The sequence below is a fragment of the Aquarana catesbeiana genome, linkage group LG13 (genome assembly GCF_042186555.1).
Source record: "Aquarana catesbeiana isolate 2022-GZ linkage group LG13, ASM4218655v1, whole genome shotgun sequence".
In the NCBI taxonomy this organism is placed as follows: Eukaryota; Metazoa; Chordata; class Amphibia; order Anura; family Ranidae; genus Aquarana; species Aquarana catesbeiana.
In genome coordinates, this window is record NC_133336.1 from 120,792,186 (window position 1) to 120,815,816 (window position 23,631).

At 40.0% G+C, this 23,631-nt stretch overlaps 1 protein-coding gene across 10 annotated transcripts in view; it reads left to right on the forward strand.

Annotated features, from left to right (window-relative positions):
- The window catches only part of NPAS3 (neuronal PAS domain protein 3), a 678,331-nt gene that overhangs the window by 558,801 nt on the left and 95,899 nt on the right, over positions 1–23,631 (forward strand). For all 10 annotated transcript variants that reach the window (XM_073610105.1, XM_073610104.1, XM_073610107.1 and 7 more), the window contains one exon: positions 5,162–5,336. In XM_073610105.1, coding sequence (XP_073466206.1) covers positions 5,162–5,336 — 175 coding nt within the window. The remainder of the gene's footprint in view (positions 1–5,161; positions 5,337–23,631) is intronic.

The following is a 23,631-nucleotide window of genomic DNA, read 5'->3' on the forward strand; positions in this document are numbered from 1 at the left end:
AAGACTGATTCAGGTAACTATGCTGGTTCCATAAAAAATACACAAAATGATTTCCAGTGAACGTGTAACAAGACTAGATGGTGGTTTTTACGTTTTTACTTAGAGTTTAGCTTTGGTAAACATAAAAGTAGTGAGAGAGCAATGATGAAAAGCAAAGTGTAGTAGACCATCAAATTCAGATCAGTAAAGGAAAATTCTGATGGATTGCACAGGGTTGTTGCACTGTTTTACCCCTAAACTCCCAAATTTGCAATGCTTATTTTTTGCCTTCACATATGCCCCATGCTACTATTTGCTGGCCAATAAAGCCCTTGCACATTAAAAAGCTACTTCTCCTCCTTCACTTTCATGGGTAATCTAACATTGTATGCAGTAAAAATGCTAATTCTTTATATTATAACCAGACAGAAAAGTATACTGTATTGTACTGGGATAACACAAGCTTCTCCTAATACATTGCCGTTCACAATGAGAAGATGGCTTCCTACAAACCCATGTCGGTTCTAGTTATATTAGCTTCCCTAAGGGTTCCTCCTAAATAATCCTGATAAATTATGAGACATACGTGTTTATGTAGCTGGTTGTTTAACCTATCAATTTTTAAACCTGTCTAACAGTCAAAGGAGTATTCCTTCAATTATTCCATTACTTGTCGCTTAGCAACGACTCTCTTCCCCACCAATCAGCTCATATTGTGCTTGTCACATGGTCTCTATGATTTCTCCTCCGCCATTAATTGCCTGTTTAAACAAAAATGAAATAATCTTGATTGTTTCTGTGCTCTGCTTCCTATCCACACATTTCATCATTATTATCGCTGGTGATCACAGTCCCGGCTTAAAGGAAAGAGTCAGTTCAATGTACCACCTTCCAGGTGGGCAAAGCAACTGGCAAAACATGAGGCGCTGTTTCCTTCTACAGGTCAGGTCTTGGCAGTTTGAAGAGGGTGGAGATTGGCACTGCCATTGCCTGCAAATGGACACTCTGGCACTTGAACAGGAAGCTGATATAATAATTTTGTATAGATGGACATTTGACAGCTGGTACTGAGAGCGTCTGACAATATAGGAAGGTGAGATGTGGCCCTCAACACAGGTGCAGCTGCCACTGATTGCGAATGGAGAAAATATGATAAAAGAGTTGCAGGTTTATAAGTGAAAGTCTGGCGGTTGGCTGTCAATTATTTGGCAGTATGTGGAAAGGGAAGGTCACCACTGCAGCTTGTTGATATCTGCTCTGATTAATTTAAAGGGGACGGGGTGGTGGTTTATGGTGGACATCAGCGTATAAATCACAGACTGCGATACAGGGACAAAGCTGTGTGTTCTTGGGTCAAAGCAGAATTAAACAAAGCAGTGCGGTGGGTTAAAGTGCAGAGTCAGTAATCTGTGCTTTAAACCCAAGGATGCTGTGGGATTTCATTGTGTGACATCTCTGTATACCTCAAGAGTCTCTGTCCTTGTCTGTGTCAGCGACCTCGATAAAAACCCTATTCCCAACTCTTCTCTGCCAGGAAAAAAAAGGGCTCTGGAATTCATGCAAATCACATTAATTCTAGTATCTCCCTTGTGAGCCTGCTATAAACTGCAGCCTAATTAAATATTTTTTAACGATGTGAGTAATTTTTGCCACGGGGCGGATTCAGGGGGAAATTTAATATGAGATCACAAAAGCTGTTCCCAGCGTTGATTCTGTAAATTAATAACTACGAGCCAAGCAGAGAAATATACCGACCTAATAAAGGCAGACACAGAGAAAGAAGCATCATAGATTCCTTAATGTTGCAATGGTGCTTTATAACACTTTTGTGTATTCCAATTTTAATCAAGGTTGCCATGAAAAACCAGCACTGTGCCACAGAGCTAGAATAGTGGCGCTGCCATATTATTCATATTTTGAAAGCTCCATCAACTTCAGGTTTCATTTCAAATTCATCTATACATAGAAAGAGGTGCAAATATTTCCTTTATTTGAAAACTTTTTGAGAAAAAAAAAATGACATATTTTAACTTGACTAAAAGTGGTATCAAAAACAATTATGTAATTTATTGCAACTCATCATTCCTTAAATGTCATGACTTGATTAGTTTTCTTTTTTAGTTTTCTCCCTTTATTTTCACCTAGTGAACTGGCCAGTAAGTCTGTTATTTTTCAGATTCTTCTTCTCCAAAGATCTGGTGTCCAGCAGGATGGCATAGCTCCAATGCATGCATAGGCATTCATTCATCCTTGCAAACAAGCACTGTGCCGATAATGTACCCTGAGCTACACATTCACCAGGTGATCCGGCCAGGAAATATGTTACTGGGTGGGTGAATAACCAGGTCAAACTACAGGGAAAACAGCCTAAAAAAGGAAACTATTGCAGCCACCACACCTAGGGAATGTTAAGCTGAAATATATTAATTAATGAATATAATATTTAATACCACTTTAATGCAGAAGCATGGAAAGGATAAATATTGTACATTCTTGCATACATACTAGTAGTCTTGTTCAATAAGACGTAGCGTGCAATAAGACTATTAAAAGATAGTTTGAAATGGGTTACTGCTCTTTTCTCACAAAACTTTTTATTAATATGTTTTTTCATTTTTACATAAGGAGTACTTGATAAACACCGGCATCTGTGGAGGTTACATACTTATAGACGAGAGACACTCCTATAGTGCATGCACGTCGATTTTTTCAATTTGAAGACTTGTTTCCTTTTAAGCAATTTATCTACCTCCTAACTGCAGTGGAACATTTTCTGCACTCCTGGATCAAATTTCCTCTTGGTCATAAGACAGAGGGCAGCAAAATATGCTAAACTCACCATTGTGTGTGTCAAATTGGCGTTAGTAATATGCCCGCTCTGCCCCTCCTTTATGGTTTCCATGCAGTGATGCAATTACCCAGCTTGCTTTCTCACCGTTGATTCCAGGAACCCCTGCAGCTCTGTGTCATGTAACCTGTTATGTCCAGGTCACAACAGTTTTTTTTCCTCTTTCCAAGTTCTACATTTTGGTATATCTGATGGAGGCGAACACGCTACAGAGGCCTGTTTTTGTGTTTAGTGGCCATGCTTGATTGCCAACTGCAATGAGCCACTGGGAACTACATTCCAGATCTGGGTAACAGGCTGTCTGTATTGTCTTTTAACTGGACCTCTGGACAGTCAGCTATATGCGGGATTTGTCCTTCCTCCAACTACTCTGCTTTCATGACAAATCCTGTAAGTTTTACTTGGATATCTATGCATGATATCTCTAGATCTTTTTACATGTGCTTCCATAATTTAGGCTGGCCATAGATGGATCTGCCAGCTAATCAAAAATAGGCCAATGGATTCCCTCATCCAGGCAATCAAGGTAAATCCTTTCTGCTGCGCTATTATAATGGGGACTCCTCCAATGATCGAACACTAATTTTCCAACATTCCCATTCAAGAGCCGATCTTTAGATCAACTTCTCTGGAGTGAGAACGGCCATAGATGAAAATTAGAATTCTGGTCTATCTATGACCAGCTTTATTTTCTTTGCATCATTGTGTCGGAAATATTTATTCTTCAGGTTTGGTGCAGGTACATTGTAGCAAGTCTCATGTTTCAGATTCATCTAGGAACCAGGGTCAGTTCTTTAAATTATGTGATTCTTCCCCAAGGTTTTATTAAGTATTTATAAAATACTCATCCTTTCAGATTTAATGGTCCTCTTCTGTAAGCAGTGGAAACAGTAGAACATAAGTCAACAGTCTTTAGGTGTGACATTTTTCTTGTGTGTTGGTAGCCTTTGATGATAAGACATATATTGTGGGATCTCAGGCTAGGGTTGACAACGCTGGCACACATTAAAGTAATTATGGAATGCAGAGGGTATTTGGGTGTTAGGTTAATGTACAGGTGTACCTCTAGTCACAACTGCCCTAACCTACCCTCTCCAGTCCTCTTGAACCCATCTGTATCCCTCTCGAGGCTCCAAACACCAAATTCTGGTAAATCAGGGGTACCCTCTGGGATCCCAGATTTACCATTTTTATTGATAACCACTAAGAGGTACCCACAATAACCCAGTGGGATTGATTTACTAAAACTGGAGAGTGCAAAAATCTGGTGCAGCTCTGCATTGAAACCAACCAGTTTTCATTTTTTTTGTCAAAGTTTGATTGAACAAGCTGAAAGAGGAACTGCAGTCTGCACACATAATTTGTAATAAAAACATCTTTGCCATTCTGAAGCTTCCCTCCAACCACTTTGCATATTATTTTATTTATACTGTGATTCTGTACTTGCCAAATATGCTGCAGAAGTCTCCCTCCACTAAGTCTGGCTGCATCCATTTTAACTGTGGGCAGCTGAAGTTGCTGCCTGTTCACTTGTATTTACACAGACACACAGAGGCACACCTCCAGCTCTGCAGCTCTCATTGGCCCTCTTATGACTCCCTCCCTTCCTGGAAAACTCTCATGAGAGTGAGAGCTGTGCATGATGTCTTAAAGTGGAGGGCCACCCTGAAAAAAAAAAATACACCAAAAATCCTAAAAAAAATAAAAAAAAAAAACATTTTGAAAAAAAAAATGTAAACTTACCTAAACCCTTGTTGCTAGGCAGTCTTCCTAATCTGCCTCTTCCTTTTCCTTGGCGTCTTCTGCTCCTCGGTGAGCAGCCCCGTTGTCTTCTGGGAACTGTGTGTGTTCCCAGAACACCACGGGGCCATTCACAGCGCGCCGCTCGGGCGTGCGCAGACACACAGAGGCACACCTCCAGCTCTGCAGCTCTCATTGGCCCTCTTATGACTCCCTCCCTTCCTGGAAAACTCTCATGAGAGTGAGAGCTGTGCATGATGTCTTAAAGTGGAGGGCCACCCCTGGAAACTGGCACTTAAAGTTAGAGCTGATTGATTTCTATGCACCAGATTTTGCACTCTCCAGTTTTAGTAAATCAACCCCATTATATATTTCATGTCTTATGTCAGCATGTAACCCACAACATTTATTATGGAATCCCATTCAGTGCATACAGTGTACTCCTCATTTAGAAGACTAAAGATATCTTTGTCTTATTGTACAATGGTTTAAAGCATATATACACTTATTTATGTCATGGTTGTCAGGTGTTTGCTTTGTGAGTTCTTGTTTTATTTGTCATGAACATTTAGAATGATCTTTTATTCTCTGCAGGTGGAGCTGACTGGAAGCAGCATGTTTGATTATGTTCACCCAGGGGACCACGTAGAGACGGCAGAGCAACTCGGCATGAAACTTCCACCAGGCCGCGGACTTCTCTCGCAGAGTGCCAATGATGATGGTGCCAGTTCAGCATCTTCATCCTCACAGTCAGAGACTCCAGAGCCAGGTAGGTGGGATTTAAGAGCTTGTGATTATCTGTATAGACATACTCCATTCAAATTTAGAAATTATTCTTTAAGATGCTAAGGAGCACTTTCTACATGCTCATCTCACTAGATACCACCTGTAAGTGAAATAGATTTTGGGTGGACTGCCTCTTTATTACATAACTGTTATAGAAATCCAGTGCAACCAGATTACATCACTCTGTTTAGAGAGGTGACTGCCCGTTCCCTCTGCATGGTTCTATGCTGCATTTTCCCAGTGCGTGTAGGTAAGGATGCAGTGTTCTCAGAAAGAGGACATGAACCAGTGAACACACCAAATAGTAAGGGAGGGTTATAACCGCTGTCAGGTTGTTTTTTGCCATCTGTGTCCCATTGGGGAGATTTCCATTCACTTCTTGTCCCTAAGCTAGAACAGGAAGTGTGAGGAAATCCTTCCAAAGTGAGGGAATCAGTGGTTTTTGGAAGATTTTATCTCTGTTCCTGTTCTGGTGACCACCCAAAATTTGTGATAAAAACCCGACAATTGCTCTCCTTTCCACTATACAAAAAAAAAATTGCCTTTAGTTATACTTTCTGACAAAAGTTGAGAATTAAATACATTTAGTTAAAACAATTAAACAAGTATGCAATTGAAAATACAGAGAAACACAATATATACGATTGTATATAAGGTATACACGATCGCACATTCCTTAAGATGTTGGCTCAAACTTGTCTTGCATACACACGGTCACACAAATCTTGTCGAAAATTCCGATTGTCAAGAACGCGGTGACGTACAACCCGTACGACGGCCGAGAAAAATGAAGTTCAATAGCCAGTGCGGCTCTTCTGCTTGATTCCGAGCATGCGTGGAATTTTGTGCATTGGAATTGTGTACACACGATTGGAATTTCCGACAACGGATTTTGTTGTCGGAAAATTTGAGATCCAGATCTCAAATTTTGTTTGTCGGAAATTCCGTCAAAAAATGTCCGATGGAGCCTACACACGGTCAGAATTTCCGACTACAAGCTCCCATTGAACATGCGTGTATGCGCCATAAGGGTTGAGGAAGGCTTGTGACATTCAAGGTGTAGAATGCCATTGCATGCTGGTGAAGGGTGTGGATTGACAAATGTGAAACACTGCGTGAACTCTGAATACAGGATTCTGATGACGACTGATCTGATAAGAAGCAGCAAAGCAGCGAAAGCAATGCATTTGAATACAGCTCTACATTTTATTTTCGTGCCTTCTTTCTTGGCCAACAGACCTTTATAAGATAAGCCTCCAACATCATCTATAAAAATACTCTAAACAGGCTTTAAGCTCATTGCTTCAATTCTAGAAAATGGTGGAGGAAGGGGGGCCGACACTGTGGCTCTGTGCTCCCCTACTCCTTCATTGTGCTCTGACGATAATTCAAGCATTAGGGGAAAATCCATTTATAAATTAAACAAAATGACTTGATATCCATCGTTCCCCAGTTCATCACGCTGTTCAAACAGCCACGAGATTGGCGTCTTGTCCCCGGCCTTCCGAGAGCCTTAGTAATTAGATCTGTGACGGATTTATCCTTTGCTGATTGAAGCTTTAAATTAATTGAAGTTCCACGTTTGTGGTTTTCTGTGTTTTTTTTTTCTTTTTTTTTTTCATTGCAAGGTTTTTGCCTAGTGCTTATTCTCTCTGGATCACTCTCATGGGGAATGCTGGAATCCGATTTTTTTCCTCTTGTTTCACCGTGTATGTGAGCACAAGAGGGACAGTATTTTGGAATTGAGAGGGGACTCTGGGCCTTTGTTTGTTTAGCTTCTTTTCAAGTTAAGGTATCCTTTCAGTCATAAATACACCCAATACTAGCTACATGATCATAGCTTGTTCTGGGACTAACTTACAATGTATGGCATTGTTGGCAACATATCTTCTTGAATTGAATACAGATTTAGTATTTCTCTGCATAATTGATGGCATAGAGAAATTAGACTATCCTGTGTTATTTTTTATCATTAAAGTTCAAATAAATCAATAGGACACATATTAACATTACCAAATCTCATTATAAAAAAAAAACATCCCTCTCTTGATATGGATAAAAAAACAATGCTTGCAAGCTTCCTTATGTGACCTAAGCCTAGGTTTACGTTGATGCGATTTGGCATGCGTACCGTCAGTGCGACGCTGACTTTGCGACTTTGGGTGCGACATCTGTGCAGAAACCCGCACAGATGTCTCTGTTATCGCCCTGAAATCGGACTGACATGCGGGTATGAAATTGTGTGAGTTAAGATGAATTTGCACGATTTCAATCTCACAGCAGTGTGAACCTGGGCTAAAGCCTAGACCAAATCTCATTATAGATTTAAATAAAAAACATCCCTCTGTTGATATGGATAAAAGAAAACAATGCTTGCAAGCTTCCTTATGTGACCTAAAGCCTAGACTAAGATCGCATGATTTCTAGTTGCCAGGAGCATTGGGAGAATTAACTTCATTAGAGAATACAGAGCACTTTTTTAATTCATTCTTTTCAGTGTGATAAACTTTGCCCTATAGAAGTAAAGTCAAATAAGAGGATCAGTAAAGGGTAACTATTGTACAGCTCTACTAGACAGGAATATGTGATGAGGAATTATGGCTGCCCCTATGTATAAGTACAAAGTATATTAACAGAGAAGCAAGGTTTTTATAAAATAATAATTAACACTTTAACGGGTATTTTTAAAATACTTTTTCCAAAGATTATTATGCCTTTTTAAGTGGCTTACAGTGTGAACAGCATTACTCCTTGCCAAGTCAGGTTCCCATATATTCAGATAATATATACAATAATGTTCATTTCCATTTGGAGAAATAATATACAGTATACACATCTCTCTGTAGGCATGGATTACCAGAACCCCTAATGGATTTAGGGTCTGTCTACCCAAAACTGATATTACAGTTTTCGATATATGGTGAAGAATTAAACCATTTGGCTGTTTCTTTTATCTCTCAGGGAATCTATTGTGAGATATCTGCATTTGAATTCCTGGATCTGCACACATGCTTTGGCCATTATAAGGGGGAACACCCAAAACGCTCAAATAGATATGCGTGGGATCAGAAAATATGACATGTGGGCAAGACTCAGATAAAAAAAAAGTAAAAAAAAAAAAGGGGGGGGGGGGGGGGGCAGACTCGATGGAGCACTTGGTCATTTTTTCTGCCAACACTCTTCTATGTTTTTATCTCACTTTTGGGGTATTCAGTACATTTACAAGACTGATTCAATCAACTAGGCTTCATCAGTAACTAAAACGTTAGTTTAGATAAAATAGATTTTAGATCCAATAAATTATAAAGTCTGAATACCTGTGGAGCTGAGACTTCATAGACTTCAAGTTACAAACTTGCCAAGATATGGCAACACTGACCAGTACACCTAAAACATGACAGCTGTCACTTCCTGAAAAGCAGGCAGCTTCCTAAATTTGGAAACGTGTTTCCTATAGGCTATACATGCAAGCCTCATGTTCACAGAGACAGGTTTTTCCATTTTTTTCCCATTCTACCCTTTACATTTTTTTCAGCTTCAGTTCTTTTTCCCTATTTTATTTCTTATATTTCTCATGTCTTCTCTTCCTCATTTATTCCTATTTTCCATATTACCTTCCCACCCTCCATATATTCCTATATAGTTTCCATCCCCTCGCTCCCTCACCTCTCCCTCCTCTTTTCACCAGTAGTACGCTCCCCTTTTCTCACGCTGCTGCTGCGTACTGTTCTCTCTTGTGGCTCGCTAGCAATTCAATTATAGAGACGCGAGATATCGAGTCTCTGGCGGAGGAAGGGCCTCGGCTGACAAGAAATATGACAGACTACTTACAGCGTGTTTATGCCGTTAAACTTACCCTTGCCACACCTGCAATATGGTAAATGTCAGGGTTTTGTGGGTTTAATAGCATGTAAACACAACTGTGCAAGCCTGCATCTGTTTTGTGCTGTGCACCTGTCTTCTGTATACTGTGATTTTTCTGCTTCTACCATCCCGAGTTTTTGTTTTTTGCTCCAGTATTGGTATATGGGAACCCACACAGCCTTTTTCATTGCTGCAGTTCCAAGGACAGTGATGATGTGCAAAGTACTGCAGCTTTTCAGAGCAGTCCATCAGGTTTATTTATTGTGTATAGATCACTTTAGAGAGTAGTCTGGATTGGCCGCTATGGGTGACAACATTTGTTTTTAATTGTTTTAATTTCTAACAGAACTGGATAACACATTGGTTGACTGGGCAGGTACATGGGAAATGATGTTCAATCTGGATAAATGTAAAGTTATGTGCCTGGCTTCATCATAAAATTCTGGGGAAAAAAATTGTTAAATCAATGATGGAAAAAAGAGTGATCTTACAGATCAGATTTAATACCAACACGCAATGCCAACCTGCAGCTTCTAAGGCCTCATGTACACTGCTGCTGGTAAACGGACATTCAGAGGCAGTTGGCTGCTTTTTTCAGTTGCCCCTGAACGCTTCCAATGTTATCTTATGTGTACACAGGTTCGTTTAATGACGTTTTTAGGCAGTTGCGTTTAGAGACCTTTTTTGGAAAGCAAAAAAATGAGTTCAGACGCTAAGTTTAGAGGCATTTCAAGTGCTTCTAAACGCGGTGACTTGCGTTTAACTGCGTTTTGTTTAAAGGCATTCTTCATTTTTGGCTATTTTGAAAAAAAAAATGTTTTTTTTTTTCAAACGCTACTAAACGCAAACGCGGCTAAACGCGGCATGTAAATGTGGCAAAACGAACGGTTTAAACGTGGGTTACTATCTGTCAAGGTAAATCGTTCAGGAGAGGTTGTAAAAACATCCCGTGTACATTAAACCTAAAGCTAGCTAGATATGCTCCTGAACTAAATGATGCAAAGACTTAAGACAGACTTAATTTTCCCAAATGCAGTTTATAGCATGTCCATCTTGATTAGGCATTTCAGTTTTGGGCATAAGCTCAAAAAAAGCATATCCTGAAATGGAAGGAGTCCAGAGAAGGGCAGCTTAATTAGTCAGGGACATGAAGCACATACTCTATATTACAATGGAAAGACTAGCTAAACCGAATTTATTAACTCTTGCAAAGACACAGTTAGCATGTCCCCCCCCCCTTGTTTAAAGAGGTTCTGTCACCTCTACATAGTTACATAGTTACATAGTAGGTGAGGTTGAAAAAAGACACAAGTCCATCAAGTCCAACCTATGTGTGTGATTATATGTCAGTATTACATTGTATATCCCTGTAGGTTTGCGGTCATTCAGGTGCTTATCTAATAGTTTCTTGAAGCTATCAATGCTCCCCACTGAGACCACCGCCTGTGGAAGGGAATTCCACATCCTTGCCGCTCTTACTGTAAAGAACCCTCTACGTAGTTTAAGGTTAAACCTCTTTTCTTCTAATTTTAATGAGTGGCCACGAGTCTTGTTAAACTCTCTTCTGCGAAAAAGTTTTATCCCTATTGTGGGGTCACCAGTACGGTATTTGTATATTGAAATCATATCCCCTCTCAAGCGTCTCCTCTCCAGAGAGAATAAGTTCAGTGCTCGCAACCTTTCCTCATAACTAAGATCCTCCAGACCCTTTATTAGCTTTGTTGCCCTTCTTTGTACTCGCTTCATTTCCAGTACATCCTTCCTGAGGACTGGTGCCCAGAACTGGACAGCATACTCCAGGTGAGGCCGGACCAGAGCCTTGTAGAGTGGGAGAATTATCGTTTTATCTCTGGAGTTGATCCCCCTTTTAATGCATGCCTATATTCTGTTTGAGTTGTTAGCAGCAGCTTGGCATTGCATGTCATTGCTGAGCCTATCATCTACTAGGACCCCCAGGTCCTTTTCCATCCTAGATTCCCCCAGAGGTTCTCCCCCCAGTGTATAGATTGCATTCATATTTTTGCCACCCAAATGCATTATTTTGCATTTTTCTACATTGAACCTCATTTGCCATGTAGTCGCCCACCCCATTAATTTGTTCAGGTCTTTTTGCAAGGTTTCCACATCCTGCAGAGAAATTATTGCCCTGCTTAGCTTAGTATCGTCTGCAAATACAGAGATTGAACTGTTTATCCCATCCTCCAGGTCGTTTATGAACAAATTAAATAGGATTGGTCCCAGCACAGAACCCTGGGGAACCCCACTACCCACCCCTGACCTTCTGAGTACTCCCCATTTATCACCACCCTCTGAACACGCCCTTGTAGCCAGTTTTCAATCCATGTACTCATCCTATGGACCTTATTTTGTACAGTAAACGTTTATGGGGAACTGTGTCAAATGCTTTTGCAAAATCCAGATACACCACGTCTACGGCCTTCCTTTATCTAGATGTCAACTCACCTCCTCATAGAAGGTTAATAGATTGGTTTTGCAAGAACGATTGTTCATGAATCCATGCTGATTGCTGCTAATGATACCGTTCTTATTACTAAAATCTTGTATATAGTCCCTTATCATCCCCTCCAAGAGTTTACATACTATTGATGTTAGGCTAACTGGTCTGTAATGCCCAGGGATGTATTTTGGGCCCTTTTTAAATATTGGTGCTACATTGGCTTTTCTCCAATCAGCTGGTACCATTCCAGTCAGTAGACTATCAGTAAAAATTAGGAACAACGGTCTGGCAATCACTTGACTGAGTTCCCTAAGTATCCTCGGATGCAAGCCATCTGGTCCCGGTGATTTATTAATGTTAAGTTTCTCAAGTCTAATTTTAATTCTGTCCTCTGTTAACCATGGAGGTGCTTCCTGTGTTGTGTCATGAGGATAAACACTGCCGTTTTAGTTACTGAAGCCTCCCGATTCACTCGTGAAGACTGAGGAGAAGAATAAATTCAATACCTTTGCCATCTCCCCTTCCTTTGTAACCAGATGTCCTTCCTCATTCTTTATGGGGCCAGTATGGTCTGCCCTCCCTTTTTTACTGTTTACATACTTAAAGAATTTCTTGGGATTTTTTTTGCTCTCCTCCGCTATGTGTCTTTCATGTTCTATCTTAGCTGTCCTAATTGCACCCTTACATTTCTTGTTGCATTCTTTATAAAGCCTGAATGCTGAGGAAGCCACCTTTCCTGTTCAGGATCTCTTTAAAGCTTAGATTTTTTTTTTTGGAGCAGTTGAACCTGTCATAGGCAGTCATCAAGAGTGCCAACTATGCCAGCCGTTTCCCCCCTCTTCCATTCATGAAAGCTGTAATATTGCTTATTGCAAAGAAAAGCATTCTGTGAATTGAATTCATCCACCCATTTATCCATCTCTCCAGTCATAGAATGCTCTTCATTGTGGGAAGCATCTACAGCATGTATGAATGGGGTGGTCGGAAAGGGCGGACACAGTCAGCACTCCCAACAAATATAGGTGGCTTTTGGCCCTCACCAGTTTTCAGTACAGTCATCTGTGTAGTAACCAATTTGATTTATATAGAAGTTAGGAATTCATTGATTGTAAATGAATAGGTACAGAGGAGGTTTCAGCACAAAGCAGAAAGTCTTTTAAGTCCTGGAAACCAGGAGTGTAAAAATAAAGGACATGAACACTTTAATTAAGACTTGATTATTACTACCCCCTCGCCCTAAGCAATAGTGACTCCCACAACACCTTATACTTGAGTGCCCAGAGCTGCCTTAACAAATTCTGAGCATACAGCCCAGTGCACACTTCAGGGTAATGATGGTGACCTGCCACAGAGAATAGTGTCAGTCCGTTTGCACCTTTGTGTAGGCTCCATTGAACTGTCATTACACTCTATGGGAGTTCCCAGTCATCCCTCCAGGGAAAGCCCTAAGCTGTAGTGGAAAGGAGGACAGTCAACGTAAGCTTGTGCATAACATGTAGCAGGCAGGGAGAAATCAAGCAAAGTATTCTTATCTTTTAAACAGAATACGTCGGCTTTTGCCCTATAATAATTCCCAACACCTGTTTGCAGCACAGAGGTTTCTGTACCTGTTCAAAACCATACAAACCCTTCCAGATTGGGCAAACCAGGCAGTTAGTCAATCCCCTCAAATTTAGGATATTAACTTAGAACTAGCAGTGCTAATGTTTTTGTGGTGAGACTCAGAGAGCGGGTATGTTGATGTTCTACAAATTATTTGTTTATCCGACTGGAAAATTACCCTATATGTTGGCATGAGAACGAAATTTAGGGGAGGAAATCAAATTATCTGATTGATGGTCCTGGTCCACATGGACATATAAGAGCATTATGAATATGGATCTGGTCACAGCGGGCTACAAGGTCCTGTCTCGATGGTATTTGGTCCCAGATAGCAAAAATCGCTATAGCGACTGCCTAGAAGAAACCGGTAGTAGATTTTGGCGGTTATGAAACACAAGCTGGCATGGATCATGTTACACAAAAAGCTTTTCAGTATACTGAAAGACAAATCTGCTGGGTTTGAACTTTGATCGCTTGGCTTAAATACCTCCAACCCTCGGACGCTTAAAGAATGCAGATCGGGGCAGTGGGCTCTTTGACGGACCTCTTGGGCTGTTTTCCCTTCACTCCCCCCTTGTTTTTTTTCTTTTTATTCTCCCCTTTCTAATTTAGACTTATATGGTTTCCATATTTGGTATGAGGATTTTGGAAGCATTAGTGACCCACGTCAGCTGGCCGGTGGGTTATGGAGATGCTGAGCTATTATGTTTTTTTAAGTCCCCTGCGTGGGCTTTCCAAGCGCCCTGATAGGGTGGTTCATCTCTGTCTGGCAGACAAGTTTTGGTGTCTAACTACTGATTGTAGTTGATTCAAACAAGGAAGACACTGCTCCAGGTGAGCAGTCACTACAGACTGGATGTGCTGGGTGCAAGCCACGGCTCACCACCAATGATCAATAGGTAGAAAAGAATGGCTGCACTCCACAGGAATGTTCCAATGATTTTATTCCAAATATAGCAAATGACAGCCAGCAAAGACAGAGTGTCTGAACCCAGGAGGTGACGGGTGCGTTTCACACTGAGCTTAGTGCTTCTTCAAACAAATCGTTGGAACATTCCTGTGGTGTGCAGCCGTTCTTTTCTTCCTACTGATTGTAGTTCATATGACAATACCTTATTTTGCTGGTAATGCCTGCCATTGATATACTGATATCACCCACCTGTGTTGTGGGACTTTATCTTATCTCTATCTTGATATTATGGTTTGGATGCGAGTTGTATGCTCTCTCTTTTTCCATATAACCTTAATAAAAACATTGAAATAGAACTAGCAGTGCTAGAGCTCTAAACCTCAGATGGACACACCATGATATTACATAAGATTACTGATGAAATGATGGAATGATGTTTTCCTAAATCTGTGTGCACCTAAATGTACTGGTAATGTATTATGCATGAAAAAAATTGACAGAAGAGTCTGCTAGGTTCTAGGTCCTTCTTTCAGCCTATAACTGCATGTGTAATTGAATTTATTATTACACACCTTTAATATAAAACATACAGTTATAATTTACATAGATACAAAGTATATTAGGGGAATTTCAGGCATTGCTGTCTGGGAAATGTACACAAAAAACTTTCCCTAGAAACACTAAGGGGGTTATTTACGAAAGGCAAATCCACTTTGCACTGCAAGTGCACTTGAAAGTGCCTTCGCTCTAAATCTAATGGGTGGATCTGAAATGAGTGGAAGCTCTGCTGATTTTATCATCCAATCATTTGCAAGCTAAAATGCTGTTTTTTATTTTCCTTGCATATCCCCCTCGAATCTACAGCGACTTTACTTCCAAGTGCAATTGCAGTTCAAAGTGGATTTTCCTTTAGTAAATAACCCCCAAAGACTTCCTGGATAATGACATTTATAGAACAGACCTGTAAGTGAATTCTCCCCCCACTATGTGCACCTTTAACATACTCCCTGGTCAACTCTGTGGCCTGTCCTGGACCAATCAGCAGCTTTTCAGGATCTTCTTAATTTTGCACCACATCCCTACTGCATGGGGCCCAAGCTCCATTAACTTTAATGGGAAAGGCCATTAACAACTTGATCAGCTTGATGGGGCATTCCACTGAAGTGATAAAATTGCCGGCTGCACTTTGTCATGGTAAAGGTGCAGAAGATCTTTGCTGTTTTACTACATTGCTATGTTCCTCCATTGTAGCTGTCAGCTATTTGGGCTCCTCCCAGGATGTAGTGTTCAGGTCCAAATGTCTTCTGAGGAGAATGTGTCATCAACCCTGTGAAAACACCAACATAGAGCTTGCACGGTGTTAGTAATGCAAAGCAACATAGAGGCGAGGGAGTGACAGCGAGTATAAGTGGGCCAGGTGTTGGGAGCTTCAAAGCAGTGGAACTACACGGCATCTGAGCACCACAAACCAAAACCAAACCAATTTAATTTGATTAATATTCAAACCAAACCAAACTCACCAAAAAGTGGTACATTGTTTCGCATGGAAATTTGGTGTTTTATATTATAGGCCTGTAATTCCTTGGAATAACTCACTTAAATCTGTCCAAACAAGAGTCTAGTAGACATCCCGGGTATGATAAAGTTTGAAACACAAAATCATAAACTATAATATAATAAATTACTATAAATAATTATAAAAAATAATAATATCATAATAATAAAAAATGTATTCAATAATGTAATCAAATCAAAAACACTGAAATTTGCTCAGTTGCAGAATTGTCGCTGTCATTACTTTCAGTGTTTGATTTCCCCACAAATCACTATCACTCAATTCTGCAAGTGATTCTAATTTATTATCGCTGTTTTCTAGCTTTTCTAGAAAGACAATCTCCAGTTTCCAGTCAGAAAGAACAGTATATATAATATAAAACTGCAGGCAGGGCACTGGACAAAGCATTAGGGGCAAAAGGGATGTGAAATAATTTGATACAGTAATGTAATCTGTAATATTACAATGTACTGTATGTATTATGTGTTTTTCACTTTTTTAATTTGGCGCCGTTCTCCGTCCCCATGCATCGCAACACTCGCAGGAAACGGAGCCCGGCACAGCGATAGATCGAGCGGAGGACACAGCTTGCACACACAGCGAGGAGACATCGCAGGATCCTGGGGACAAGGTAAGTAACTTTGCCTGGATCCTGCGATGCAATCCCGAGTATGGCGCGGGATTACCACTTTTGGTGAAAAAATTCACCCCGCGCCACACTCGGGATTACCGCCAGGGAGGTTAAGTAAGGGCAGATGATTCATGTAGCATATACTTCCTGGAATCCATTTGCCCTAGCTCAGGCGTGCAGGCAGGAGGGTGTGTGCTTAGCAGAGAAAGTCCTTCCTCCCCTCCTGAAGACTTCTGGGATATATGACATAATTTGTCTAGGCGAGAAAACAGGAAGTAGCTAAAAAAATACAAAAAAAAGTCAAAGCAAGGAAATATAATGTACCTATCTATTTACTAATGCTTGCAGCATAATAATTAAAAATAGCTTGAGAGAGTTAAGTTCCACTAGTTTAGTTTTTTTTTTTAATCAGCACAAGCGACAGTACTTACATCGAAATAAGAAGTGTCCCTTGCTGTGGGGTTAATATGAGCCACTGGACTTGTAGTATACAGTAAAACCTTGGCTTGTGAGCATAATTTGTTCCCGAAACGTGCTTGTAATCCAAAGCACTTGTATATCAAAGCACATTTCTCCATAAGAAATAATGATTTGTTCCACAACCATTTATTCATAGGTCCTTCAGTTTATAGTCCAGATAAAAAGATTATAGCAATGTGGTAGGTTGTGTAACCAGAAAATGTCCATCCACATATGGCAGCCTCCATAAGGGGATTAAAAGCAAAATCCAGCAGGAGCTACAGAGTATAAAAGAGAAGAGAGGCACCTCTAAGTGTAGCAATATGTTGCTAAATGTTGTACCTTCATTAAATGTAACCATATTGCTACACTGAGGGTCGGTTCACACTAGGACGACTTGGGATCCGACTTGTAAGCCCTCAAGTCGCCCCAAGAAGAGATTTGCATTACAGTGAATGAGAGTGTCTTAATTGACACTACTGAAGTTGCTCCGACTTCAGAAAAGGTTCCTGTACTACTTCGATCCGACTTCTAGGCGACCTGTACCCATAGAAATCAATGGAAGTCGCCTCCAAGTCGGATCTCTATCTATAGTAAAGCGACTTCACAGGAAGTAGTAACAAAAAAGTCACCACTACACATGCTTCCCCCTCCCTCCCTCCTGAGCTCTGATTGGCCACAGGCAAATTCTGGGGGCGACTTGAAGTCGTGTTATAAGTCACGTTGAAGTCGCATTGAAGTCGCGTTGCAAAGTCGTGTGGAAGTCGCGTTGCCCCTGTGTGAATCGAGGCTTAGAGGCGCCTCTCTTCTCTTTTATACTCAGTTGGGACATGTATATCAAGTCATCGCTTGTATATCAAGTCAAAATGTATTTAAACATTTTGCTTGTCTTGCAAAACGCTCTCAAACCAAGGTTTTACTGTATCTGTGTGGAAGACTGAGAAATCCATTAAAAATGTACAAAGAGACAGCAAATACAGCCTAGGAATCAGATCCAAGATCTCATCATTTTTAAGCTGCAGCGCTAGCCACTGAGTGACTAATCCTTTCTTTACTTAATTTGACCCTTATTGTTCCAATCATATGCTGTAGTATAATGATCAGTAGAGATAGCTGAAATGACCATTTCTGAACTTGGCACTCTTTCCTAAGTTGAAAATGTTCATGTGTTTAACCTATTCTGCAATTCTTCCCTCCACCCAGCATTCAAGGTGTCCACACGCACTCTCATCCTCTCCCCACCTCCTAACGAATTCTGTTAATTCTGAGTGAATAGCAAGCAGCTGAGACCTTGTGAGGAGCTGAAGCATTTATTCAGCCGGCACGCAGTTTTTTCTTTATCATAATTATTTCCAAGTCAGATCTCCTCCCTGATTTCCTAACGGGCCTCTCTCTCTCTCTCTGAACAACATCCCGGATCCAGAGGCCGTGATAATTCAAACCCCAAACCTCACGGGTGCTGTACCTTCTCTTTTTTTTCTTCCACTTCTTTCTTTTTTTTTTTTCTTTTTTATTCAGCTTTTTTTTTCCAAGGACATTTTTTATTACAAAGCTGATGAAATTTGCATATTAATTTGTTCCTTTCAGTTTCTCTTTTTTTTAAGATTAGACGTGACAGGCGAGTATCAGAGCTTACGCTAGTCAGTGTGGATAAAACAGGCTAAAACACACTGGGTTTACTAAGAGGAGGAGATGAGGATGTTACATTCATCTGCTGTACAGCTATTACTTAACTCTTTGGCTGCCACAAGGGAGCCCACAATATTATAAAGGTTTCATCTTGTACACATACATTTAGTATTGATACCACTGCTTACTACTGGCATCCTTTAGTATAGATGGTATTAAGGATGATGTCCAACTAACACTAATATATTGGCTGGATTCTTAAATAGTTATTAGTTTACCAGTTAATTGAAGTTACCAGTTTTACATCCAAGTCATGACCATTATAAGGCCAAAAGAGGATGTTCCATTGTTTCTCCTGTGTTACAGCATTGTCTTTATCAAGGTGCAAAGCTGATAGTTTTGGTTCAGTCACTTAAACTGATTGGGAAAGTTCCAAATAGACATGGGATTTCTAGTTTTAATGGGAAGCCTCTCGGGGATTGCTGATTTATTCCATTAGCTTGAAAGTGGTATTAAAGGTTCGGCCTTTAAAAAAAATAAAATAACAAACATGTCATATTGGCACAGAGCAGCCCCTATCCTCTTCTCAGGTCCCCTGCCTCCTGGCTCCTCCTAGATGCTTGCTATGGTGGCATTGGTGCGTGCTCGCTCCCGAGCCATGCTCTATGCGTTCATAAATTACTACTCTCTTCTTATTGGCTCACTGGCTGTGATTGACAGAAGTGGAAACCAATGGCTCTCGCTGCTGTCTCAGCCAATGAGGAGAGGGAGTCCTGGGACAGCCAAGGCTCTCATGCACATCACTGGATCAAGAGGGAGCTCAGGTAAGTATTAGGGGGGCTGTGGGAATGCAGCACACAGAAGGTTTTTTACCTTCATGCATAGAATGCATGAAGGTAAAAAACCTTCAGCCTTTACAACCACTTTAAGTCATGGCAGACAGCATAATTCAGATGGGGACAATCTCACCTTGTATCCATATAGTAAACTTGGTGTAAAGTTGTTCACTTTAAAGTTCCTGCAGATGACAAGGAGACACTCTCTGAGCTTAGAGGGAAAGAGATGGTTTAAGGCTAGCATATGGGAAGGCTTCTTAATAGTAAACCGTGAAAATGTGTAATAGATGTCTACAGGAGCTAGTTCTAGCTGCTGTGTACAACCCCAATTCCAAAAATGTTGGGGCACTGTGTAAAATCTACATAAAAACAGAATGCAATGATTTGCACACCTCATGAACCCATATTTTATTCACAATAAAAAATAGAAAACATATCAAATGTATAATTTGAGAAAATGTACCATTTTAAAGCGGTAGTAAACCACTGAAAAAAAAAAACAAACCTGCAAGACAATAGCATAATGTGCTAGTATGCATTGCATACTAGCACATTATGAAATTCTTACCTTAGAACGAAGCTCCTGCAGCACGCCCGGTTACCACTGAGGGAGGTGACATGTTCTCTCAGCGTTTCTTCCGTGATCGCTAGCACCGGCACTGTGAGTGGGCGGAGGCGCAATGACGTCACTCCTGCGCATGCATGTGCAGGAGCCCTTCGTTATGGCAAATTCTGTCAGGATACGCTGGACCTGCAGAGCGCATGGGCCGCCGACATCAGCAGCTGCATGCAGAGTCAAAGGTTTAGGAGATATTTTTTTTACCTACAGGTAAGCCTTATTACAGGCTTACCTGTAGGTAAAAATCACCAAGCGGGCAATACAACCACTTTAAGAAGAAAAAATAAGGTCATTTTGAAATTGATGGCAGCAACACATCTCAAAAAAGTTGGGACAGGACAACAAGAAGCTGGCAAAGTAAGTAGTACTAACAAGGAAGCGCTGGAAAACATTTTGCAACAGGTCAATAACATGATTGGGCATAAAAAGAGCATCTTAGAGAGTCAAAGTGTCTCAGAAGTAGAGATGGGCAAACAATTTCAGAATAGTGTTCCTCAACAAAAAAATGCAAAGACTTTAAATATGTCATCTACAGTACATAATATCATCAAAAGATTCTGAGAATCTGGAGAAATCTCTCCGCAGGGTACAAGGCCGAGATGCAGTATTGTATGCCCGTGATCTTTGGACAGCACTGCATAAAAAAAGGGCATGATTCTGTGATGGACATCACTGCACAGGCTCAGGAATACTTCCAAAAATCACTATTTGTGAACAGTTTGTCATGCCATCCAAAAATGTAAGTTAAAGCTCAATCATACCAATAAGAAGTTATATTTTAACACGATCCAGAAATGCCATTATCTTCTCTGGGCCAATGCTCATGGTCTGTTGTAAAGTGAAAGTGTAGTCAGACAAATCAAAATATGATATTCTTTTTGGCAAACATGGGCACCGCATCCTCCCTGCTAAAGAGTGGAGGGACCTTCCGACTTGTGATCTGTGCTCAGTTCAAAAGCCTGCATCTCTGATGGGGGTACGTTAGTACATATGAAATGGGAAACTTGCACATCTGGAAAGACACCATCAACGATGAAAGATATATCCCTTTTTTAGAGCAGTATATGCTGTCATCCAGATGAGGTCTATTTTCAGGGAAGGCCTTGCATATTTTAGCCGGACAATGCTAAACCACATACTGCATCTATGACAACAACATGGCTTCGTAGTAGAAGAGTCCAGGTGCTTAACTGGCTTGCCTGCAGTCCAGACCTTTCACCAATTATATTATAGTTAAATATATACATTTTTTTATATAATAATATAATATAAAATATTTGGTGCCTATTGAATCGAAAAATACGACAAAGAAGACCCAGGACTTTTGAGCACTTAGGATTATTTATCAGGTAAGAATGGGACAATATTTCTATCCCAAAACTCTAGCAACTGGTCTTTTAACCAACTGACCTCCATAAGGTTTTACCCATTTCATGACCATTTTTTGCTATTCAGCACTGTGCTACTTTGACTGGCAATTGCACGGTCATGCAATACTGTATGAAAATTAAATTTAAATAATTTTTTTTTCACATGAATAGAGCTTTCTTTTGGTGGTACGTTTTTTATATTTTGCTATATAAATGAAAAAACATATTGAAAAATAAAATATCTACTTTCTATTAAAACAAATTGAATAAAATCAAATTTCTTCATAAATTGAGGCCAAAATATATTCTGCTACATGTCTGGTAAAAAAAAAATCCCAATAAGTGTATATTACCGTAATTGGTTTGTGTGCAAGTTATAGTGTCTACAAACTATGGTATATATATATTTGAAAATCAATCCTGATGTAATGACGGCCAATCTGATTTCTTGAGGCCCTTAAAATGCCAGGACAGTACAAATTCCTCTCAAATGACCCATTTTCTTTTTACTAATTTTTTTTACATATTCTTATCAGAGTGGTTCGGTGTCATCATAGTAACACTGTACTACTCTAGGGATTTTTATTTATTTTTTTAACCACTTTGCTGTTACAATGATGATCATTGTAACAGCAATGTTTTTAACTGTCATGATTAGGTTACATTCACAGCAGCTGTGATTACTAGTGATCTGTGATTGGCTACAGGTAATCACATGGTGCAGGGTGCTGTTATGAATAAAACTATGAATAAAACTCATTTGTACCAGCTTTGTTGACATTGTGATCATGTGATCGCACATGATCCCCCGGATGCTGAAAGTGGCAGGGTACCGGAATCCGCAATCCACTGTGTCTGGAACAGGCTGTATGATGTACATGTATGTGATCCACCCTGCCTATGCCGTCTGCCCGCATTAAATGTACTGTGGGTTGGAGGCAAGTGGTTAAGTTCCCAGATATTTACAGAGTGTTGTTAAAAGAAAGGGGGATGCTACACCATGGTAAACTCAGCCCTGTCCCAATTTTTTTGACATGTGTGGCTGCCATCAGTTTCAACGTTACCTTATATTTTTTCTAAAATGGTACATTTTCTTAGTTTGTCTGTGTCCATGTGGAAAATAAATGCGCGGAGTGTGTGGGAGTTATTGCATACTTATCAATCACAGGGCTCTAATGAGGAAAATTGCAGGGTCTGCATCCCTTTAGATGTGATTTCCCTTTTGGAGTATTTCACCAAAAATGACATTTTTGTTGCAGGGGATGCCAAAAATCTTAGTGCAGACAATTTAGGACGATGTTCTGTACACCATCCAGGTTACCATAATGCATTGTATTGCATTTTACAGAAAATGGTAGTGCTGCAGATTAAAAAGGAAAGATAATTCTTAAATAACATTAAATTACAATATGACTTGTGTCACAATTGTTTACCCTATATTCATTTTTAGTTTTATTTGCTTTTTTTCTCTCAAAAGTGGAGTTACCTTTTAAGGGGTCAGGAAAGAATTTGGGCCATGGGTTATTTTGCCCTTTTCTGGACCAACTGTGAATTTAGGTTTTTAAGGATACATGTTTCTAATTTATTTATAAGGCTTTGATTTAACTCAATGGATATGTACCTTTTTCAGCCCAAATAACTATGTAACCATATAACTGAAAGCACATTTTTAATTGGCTGCTTGTTATGGGTGTTTGAAGATTTGAAAGTCTTGCCATTGTCCAATCAGTGATCCTTACATTTGAGCTCTAATTTTCAGATATCTTTTCCTTCTTAGAAAAAGAATGTTGGTGAATCACTCGACCCTGTTTAAGGAAAACGTTATCAAGGTCAAGAGGGTTAATTCTCTTTGATTGTGTACCAACTTAGACCTTTGAATAAATCCTTAACACTTAACCCTCCACCCACCTTATCCTTGTACTACTGAACAATACTTAATGTGAATCTTAAAGGGAACACCCAAAAAATTAAATAAACCTGTGATTTCTGAACTGTTAGAATGCTGGACCCAAACCTCTGTACGCAAAAAAACAATTGAGTTCCCTAGTTTTCCGATCTGTCCATGAAGTGTGTCTCTTCTGCCAGCGTGTAGTTCTGTACCAGATGATTTTTTTTGTAGATCTCCACATGTTTAATGGCAGCTGCCATACCAGAAATGGAGCAGCCTCATGCGATAAAAGAGAAACCAGTAGCTTCACTAAGCCATTTACATATATATTGCAAAATACTCAACTATACCTTATATTTTATCTAGTGTATTAGTTCATTTTCTGTTTGTGGTCTTTATGAATATATAAGCAGTTATATTTTGAGCTCAGGATCAATTTGTTTTATCAGTTAAAAGT